Source organism: Babylonia areolata, chromosome 30, assembly GCF_041734735.1.
Source record: "Babylonia areolata isolate BAREFJ2019XMU chromosome 30, ASM4173473v1, whole genome shotgun sequence".
Classification (NCBI taxonomy): domain Eukaryota; kingdom Metazoa; phylum Mollusca; class Gastropoda; order Neogastropoda; family Buccinidae; genus Babylonia; species Babylonia areolata.
In genome coordinates this window covers 1,957,183-1,964,682 of record NC_134905.1, presented here as the reverse complement: position 1 = coordinate 1,964,682, position 7,500 = coordinate 1,957,183, and the positions used below count along the sequence as shown (strand labels likewise).

General features: G+C 46.9%; 1 protein-coding gene across 2 annotated transcripts in view; it reads left to right on the top strand.

Moving 5' to 3' along the window:
- Positions 1-7,500, top strand: part of LOC143275427 (uncharacterized) — a 41,836-nt gene that overhangs the window by 15,882 nt on the left and 18,454 nt on the right. The window contains exon 2 of one of the 2 annotated variants that reach the window (XM_076579511.1): positions 7,083-7,215. In XM_076579511.1, the coding sequence (XP_076435626.1) occupies positions 7,094-7,215 (122 nt within the window). In that variant the 5' untranslated portion in view covers positions 7,083-7,093. Of the gene's footprint in view, positions 1-7,057; positions 7,216-7,500 lie in introns of both variants that reach the window. The other variant, XM_076579509.1, reaches the window with a different exon arrangement.

The window sequence follows — 7,500 nt, the reverse complement described above, 5'->3', positions numbered from 1 at the left end:
TCGGCTGGTCAGTTGTGTGTGCTGAGAGAGAGAGGGAGGGAGAGAGAGGGGGGGTGGTTGGGGGTAGGAGGGGGGGGGAGAGGGAAGGGAGCAGAGAGAGAGAGAGAGGTGTGTCGCTTGTCGTTGTCGGAATTGCTTTGGACGACAGAAGGTTGGTTTTTGATGATTTGTTCTTTGGTCTTTTGGTCTTGTTGTTGGTTTAAACAAAACTTTATTCAGTAAATATGTCGCACATGTACCAACACTGAGCTTATATCACAGACTGACATAAGTTTACATTTGGGCCAACAGCAACGTGAGAGCTGTATTATCAATGGTTTCTCCAGTCAATGGGAAATCATTTACAGCTTAGTCTTTTGTGAAAGACTATGACTCTCAAACTAGGAGGCAAAATTGCACTGGCTCTTAGTGCTGCAGCCTTGTGGGCTAGTTGGCCCTTGGGAACCATCCCAACGCCGACTGTCCTAAAACTCTCTTGGCCGAGAGAGTGGGGATGTAACTTAGACAAGACATTCTCCACAATAATCAAATTCTAGCCCAAATAGTCGGAACAGCAGTTGCCTTCTCTGCTGTTCTGATTGTCTTATTCGGACACGACTGACTATCGTGTATATACAGATAGACAGCGGAGCAACAACAAGATAACAGCTTATATCGTGCTCAGGAATCTGATTAAATACATCTGTTTCGTTTGACGGCTGGTAGACGCTACACAATTGCAATTATGTTGAAATACACATTTTCCAACTGCATATTGCAGACATACATTGTTTCTTTCTTTTCTTTTTTTTTTTTTTTTTTTTTAGCAGCCGTGGAGATTAATATATTTAAAGAATTTACAATGAATATAAACATTCATTTTTGACTCACTTGTGTGAACAAAGTGAGTCTATGTTTTAACCCGGTGTTCGGTTGTGTGTGTGTGTCCGTGTGTGTGTGTGTCCGTGTCCGTGGTAAACTTTAACATTGACATTTTCTCTGCAAATACTTTGTCAGTTGACACCAAATTTGGCGTAAAAATAGGAAAAATTCAGTTCTTTCCAGTCATCTTGTTTAAAACAATATTGCCCCTCTGGGATGGACACCAAAAAATAAAAAAGAAGCCTAATTATATGCAAACTGCATTTACTGTTATATTTATATTTTTTGTATTCTCTAAACTTGGCACTTTGACCTCTTATTCTGACACAACAACAAGAGGAGTCATTATTATCATTTTCTGTTCAAACAGGAACTTCTTTTGCTAAGCATGGAATTTTTATTTATTTTGCAAACGTTTTTGGTGCAGATAGTAAAAAAGGGAAATTACTCTGTAATTAATGCTAGGGGACTTAATTTATCACAAGTGAGTCTTGAAGGCCTTGCCTCTCTTGTTAAAATTTGGTCTTGTTGGCTTGTAGCTGTGCCATGTAGGGAGGGAGGGAGAGAGAGAAAGAGAGACAGAATGGTTAACATTCAAGGAGTCGCTTCTCGTTGTAGGAGTTTGGTTTGGACGACAGACAGTTGGTTGAGAGAGATAGACAGACAGACAGACAGACAGAGATGTGGAGAGAATGAGAGTTGGAGGCAACATTTTCTCCACTCTCACCCCTTCAAGGAGGGGGAATTTTCAATCAACCCACCACCCCCAGACACACACACGCGCGCACACAACTCAACGAGCACTTTTCCCGAACCTACGCGATGAATCAATGAACACTTCACACCTCGTTAACCACGGACCACACCTTTTAACTTTCGATGGACCAGGAGATAGCCACAGCACACAGACTCCGTGCCACGTACCTATCTCGTGCAAAGCGATGACAGGTGGGTGGGAATGTTGACAGAGGGATGAGGTAAACATGCCAGTATGTCTCCCCGAGGGTGTGTGTGTGGGAGGGGGGAAGGAGGAGGGGGGTGGGTTGATTGGCTGCCTGGATTGATCCCCCCAGTCTGCCTTCCCGTGGGCCGTTAGGGAGGGGGGGGGGGCGGCGGAGGGGGAGTGGTTGGGGAGTGAGCCTCCATTCTCCCCCGTAGGCTTTTAGGGGTAGGAGGGTGATTGGCTGCCGAGGATTGATTCCCCCAGTCTGCCTTCCCCGTGGGCTGGGCTGTTTGGAGGGGTTGACTGGGGAGCCTAGCTGGGCATTGAGCATCCAGTGTTTCCCTCCAGGGCTGTTTGGAGGGGTTGACTGGGGAGCCTAGCTGGGCATTGAGCATCCAGTGTTTCCCTCCAGGGCTGTTTGGAGGGGTTGACTGGGGAGCCTAGCTGGGCATTGAGCATCAAGTGTTTCCCTCCAGGGCTGTTTGGAGGGGTTGACTGGGGAGCCTAGCTGGGCATTGAGCATCCAGTGTTTCCCTCCAGGGCTGTTTGGAGGGGTTGACTGGGGAGCCTAGCTGGGCATTGAGCATCCAGTGTTTCCCTCCAGGGCTGTTTGGGAGAGCGATCCTCCAGTCTGTCTTCCCGTGAGCCGTTGAGGGGCGGGAGGGGTGGCGGGGGGATGGGGGGAGGGTTGTGGAGTGATCCTCCATTCCGTTTTCTGTGAGCCGTTAGGGGGGGGGGCGGAGGGGGGTGGAGTGATCCTCCATTCCGTCCCCCCCCCCCCCCTGAGCCGTGGGGGGAGGAGGGGGGGTTAGGGGTGGGGAGTGATCCTCCATTCCGTTTTCCCCGTGAGCCGTTGGGGGGGGGGGGGGGGGGTAGGGGTGGGGGGTGATCCCCCATTCCGTTTTTCCGTGAGCCGTTGGGGGGGGGAGGGGGGGGGAGTGATCCCTATTCCGTTTTCTGTTAGCCGTTAGGGTGTGTGTGTGTGAGGGGGGGGGGAGTTGGGGAGTGATCCTCCAGTTTGTCTTCTCGAGGTTGTTTGGGGGAGTGGTTGTGTGGAGTGATCCTCTATTCTGTCTCCCCTGGGATGTTAGGGGGTGATGGGGTGGGGTGGGGGGGAGTGATTGGGGAGCCCGATAATTGATCCTGAAGTCTTCTCTTCCTGTGTGCCTTTAAGGGGAGTGGTTGGGGACTGATCCTCAAGTCTGTCTTCCCGTGGGATGTTTGGGGGAGTGACTGGCTGTCTGGTCGCAACAGCCGAGTGGTTAAAGCGTTGGACCTTCAATCTGAGGGTCCCGGGTTCGAATCTCGGTAACGGCGCCTAAAACTAAAACTAGTTGGTTCCACGAACAAGAAGGCGATAAAATTGTGTGATCATTGTGTGGTACCAATCTTGGGGTTGCTTAAGAGTTCTGTTGTGACAGCTGTTTCAGTTTCCGGGGGGGGGGGGGGGGGGGGGGTCATAATTATGGCTGTTTTCCGCGCGAACGCTGGTGTGTGTAGAGTCTGAACCCGAGTGTTGGAGATGTTGTCAGAGGGTCGTTTACCTGAAATTAGGTGTTTGCTTAGGACTCATGATTGCTGCCAGTGTGTGTGTGTGTGTGTGTGTCCGTGTGTGTGTGTGATTTTCTAGCCTCAGCTGGGACAACAATATAGACATTGATCAAAATCACCGCGTTACACTGAATGAACTCAGGAGTTTGCTCGTGACTCATGCCTGTAAACACGTTAATTTGTCCTTGGTTATATATATATATATATATATATAGAGAGAGAGAGAGAGAGAGAGAGAGAGATTATCAATTGGGACCATCTGACCAGTGTGAGTCTACCCCGAATACCCCAAACCATGCTGCTAATAGCCAAGCTGACCACAGTGGTGCCATTTCTTCTTCTTCTTCTTCCTTCTTCTTCCTTCTTCCTTCTTCTTCTTCCTTCTTCTTCCATCTTCCTCCTCCCATCTTCCTTCTTCTTCTCCTTCCTTCTTCTTCCTCCTCCTTCCTCTTTTTCTTCCTTCTTCTTCTTCTTCTTCCTTCTTCCTTCCTTCTTCTTCCTTCTTCTCCTTCTTCTTCTTCCTCCTTCTTCTTCCTTCTTCTTCCTTCTTCTTCTTCTTCCTTCTTCTTCTTCTTCCTTCTTCTTCTTCCTTCTTCTTCTTCTTCTTCCTTCTCCTTCCTCTTCTTCCTCCTCCTTCTCCTTCTTCTTCCTTCTTCTTCCTTCTCCTTCTCCTTCTTCTTCCTTCTTCCTTCTTCTTCTTCTTCCTTCTCCTTCTTCTTCTTCTTCTTCCTTCTTCTTCTTCTTCTTCTTCCTTCTCCTTCTTCTTCCTTCTCCTTCTTCTTCTTCCTTCTCCTTCTTCTTCTTCTTCCTTCTTCTTCTTCTTCTTCTTCCTTCTCCTTCTTCTTCCTTCTCCTTCTTCTTCTTCTTCTTCCTTCTCCTTCTTCTTCCTTCTTCCTTCTCCTCCTCCTTCTTCTTCTTCCTTCTTCTTCTTCCTTCTCCTCCTTCTTCCTTCTTCTTCTTCTTCCTTCTTCTCCTTCTTCTTCTTCTTCCTTCTCCTTCTTCTTCTTCTTCTTCCTTCTTCTTCTTCCTTCTTCTTCTTCTTCCTTCTTCTTCTTCCTTCTTCTTCTTCTTCTTCAGGACCGCTTTCCGAAAGTGAACTTTTGACGATTTTTTTTTTTTTTTTTTTTTTTTGTAAGGCGTTTTTTTTATTTTGTCATGTTTGAGTCTGTACTTGAAAAAAACAACAACTTAGAAACACGCGCTGCTCTCAGTTTTGTTGTTTTTGAAGAAAGGTGTCAATTTCCACGTAAAATGGATGCAGTCTGTTTCTTTTCTGTCTATGGCGTGGCTTCATAGTTGCCCCCCCCCCCCCCCCCCCCCCGCCTTCCCCCGCCCTTTTATTTATTTATCTATTCATCATTATTATTATTATCATTGATATTATTACTGTTATCATTATTATTATTATTATTATTGTTGTTGTTGTTATTATTATTATTATTCATTCATTTATTTATCTATTTGATGTTGTTGTTGTTTGTTGTTTTAGTTCACGTAGTTTTCTTGTGTTTCAAAATAACCACGGATGAAACGAGAATGAAAACCAGAAAACTGCAGGTGGCTTCATGTGGTGGGAAGACAGACACTCAGGAGAATGCAGGAACAAAGAGAGTGTGTGTGTGTGTGAGGGGGCGGGGGTGGGTTGGCAGGAGGGGCAGGTTGGGGGTGGGGCGGGGGGGGGAGGGGGCACAGCACCGAGGGGCGACTAAAACGCATGGGGAACTCGCCTCATCCATCATCGACAACCTCCCCTCCCCTCCCCTCTTTTTTGCACGGTCAGTTTTTTTGTTTTTTGTTTTGTTTTGTTTTTTTCATATCCAGCCCAACTTTTTCAACACCGCCACCGCACTGTCGTTGCCATGGTGAGTTAATTCAGGGCCACGCGGGCAGCGCGCGCAGTGCACGTGCGTTCATTAGAAAAAGCGAGAAAGAGGGGGGAGGGGGGGTTGGGAGAGAGAGAGACCCGGAACTGCGGTAATGGGTTTGGCCCGAATGGCACGTGGCGCGTGCGGAGAGTATGTGTGTGTGTAAGGGGGTGGGGGGACAGGGGGGGGGCGTGGGCATCTGGTGTCTGGTGGGTGTGATGGTAACCTTTCTGCCTTACATCGTCCGCGTCATTATTTGGGTCCTTTGGGAAATTAACGTTTGGGGGAAGGAGGTTGGGGGGGGGGGGGGTGAGGGGGTTGTGGGAAATGGAGGGAGGACAGACATATATGGGAGTGGGTGGGGGTGGAGTGGTTGAGGGAATGTGGATGGGGTGGGGGTGAGGGGTTGAGTGAATATGTGTGTGTGTGTGTGTGTGCGCGCGCGCGCGTGTGTGAATGGACGTTAATGATTGTCTGTATGCGTGTTTGTGTGTGCGTGCGAGTACGCGTATGCATGTGTCTGCGCGCGCGCACTCGCGCGTGTATGAGTGCATGTGTGTGTGTGAGAGAGAGACAGACAGACACAGAGAGACACAGAGAGAGAGGGGGTGGGGGGTAGAATGATTTATTCCCATGCCTGTAACAAAGAAGCATCAGTTATGCAGAAGAATAATGTGTTGTCATTACGGAAGCCCATAGGAAGGAGAAAAAAAAAAGCTTTCCATCAATTCCTGACAGTTTTCTCTTTTCTGGATGCCAGAAGCAAGCTGACTGGAAACCATGTTGATGAATCTTTAGTTATGTTCTCTTATAACTGAAAATTGGACAACATAAAAAGATAAAATGTGTCTCATCTTTGTTTCCTCATTCTGAACACACGTTAGACAAGATCAAACCGAATTTGTGATTTCTAAAACTGTGGTAACGTGTATTGTACTTTCTGAAATGAAATTAAGATACCTGTCTAAATTAATTTTCAAGGGGTTTTAACAGGAAGTTGATAAACAATGAAGCCAGGAGATCAAAGCGTCTGGGATTGTTCCAGTGTACCTTTTATTTACCTGTGTGCTACTGAGCTGAATTGGTAGCGTAAGCAGCATTGGCTTGAAGTTATGTACCTTGTGTGCGGAGCGAGTTACCACTAACCCCATTTCTGTTAGGAGGATGGTGTGTGTGTGTGTGTGTGTGTGTTAAAGAGTGTGTGTGTGTGAGAGAGAGAGAGACGCAGACGCAGATGATTTATTCATTAAGGCCATAGCCCCATATGAATGAGGGGCGATAACAAGATATGCATACATTACCGTAACTGGCAATAAGCGTTCAACTGCTTAGAAAATTAAACTATAGAAATTAGGACAATACCATTTCTCTTAACTTAAAAGCTTTATATAAGTACAATGCGAGATTTCTTATAACACCGTCGTTAGATGATGCCATCAATAGACAAAATTTAAACAAACAAGGATGTTCATAATATTTCTTATTGTGTCTCAAGACTGACCAAATTGTCTTTGTTGTTTCTCAAGACTGACCAAGTTGTCTTGTTGTGTTTCAAGACTGACCATATTGTCTTTGTTGTCCCTCAAGACTGACCAAGTTGTCTTGTTGTTTCTCAAGACTGACCAAATTGTCTTTGTTGTTTCTCAAGACTGACCAAATTGTCTTTGTTGTTTCTCAAGACTGACCATATTGTCTTTGTTGTCCCTCAAGACTGACCAAGTTGTCTTGTTGTTTCTCAAGACTGACCAAATTGTCTTTGTTGTTTCTCAAGACTGACCAAGCTGTCTTGTTGTTTCTCAAGACCGACTTGTTGTGAGTTGTCTGGTTGTGTTTCAAGACTGACCAAGTTGTCGGGTGGACAGACCAGTTGACCATGAGCTGCTTCGGGTGCCTGGGCCGCGCAGCGAGGCGGAAGGAGGAGAAGCCATTGATCGTGGATGTGGAGCAGGTGATCGCTGACGAGGCGTGGACCATGTTCCGGGTCAGCCACGGCCGGTGAGTCTCCGTTTCGGGGGTGTGCATGCTGGGTATATTCTGGTTTCCGTAACCTACCGAACGCTGACATGGATTACAGGATCTTTAACGTGCGTATTTGATCTTCTGCGTGCGCATACACACGAAGGGGGTTTAGGCACTAGCAGGTCTGCACATATGTTGACCTGGGAGATCGGAAAAATCTCCACCCTTTAAAAAGTAACACACAAAAGAAATTCTATCGAAAACATCAACAACAACACGAGCATAAAATAGCAATTCAAGACGGAATGGGTAGTGTTGACA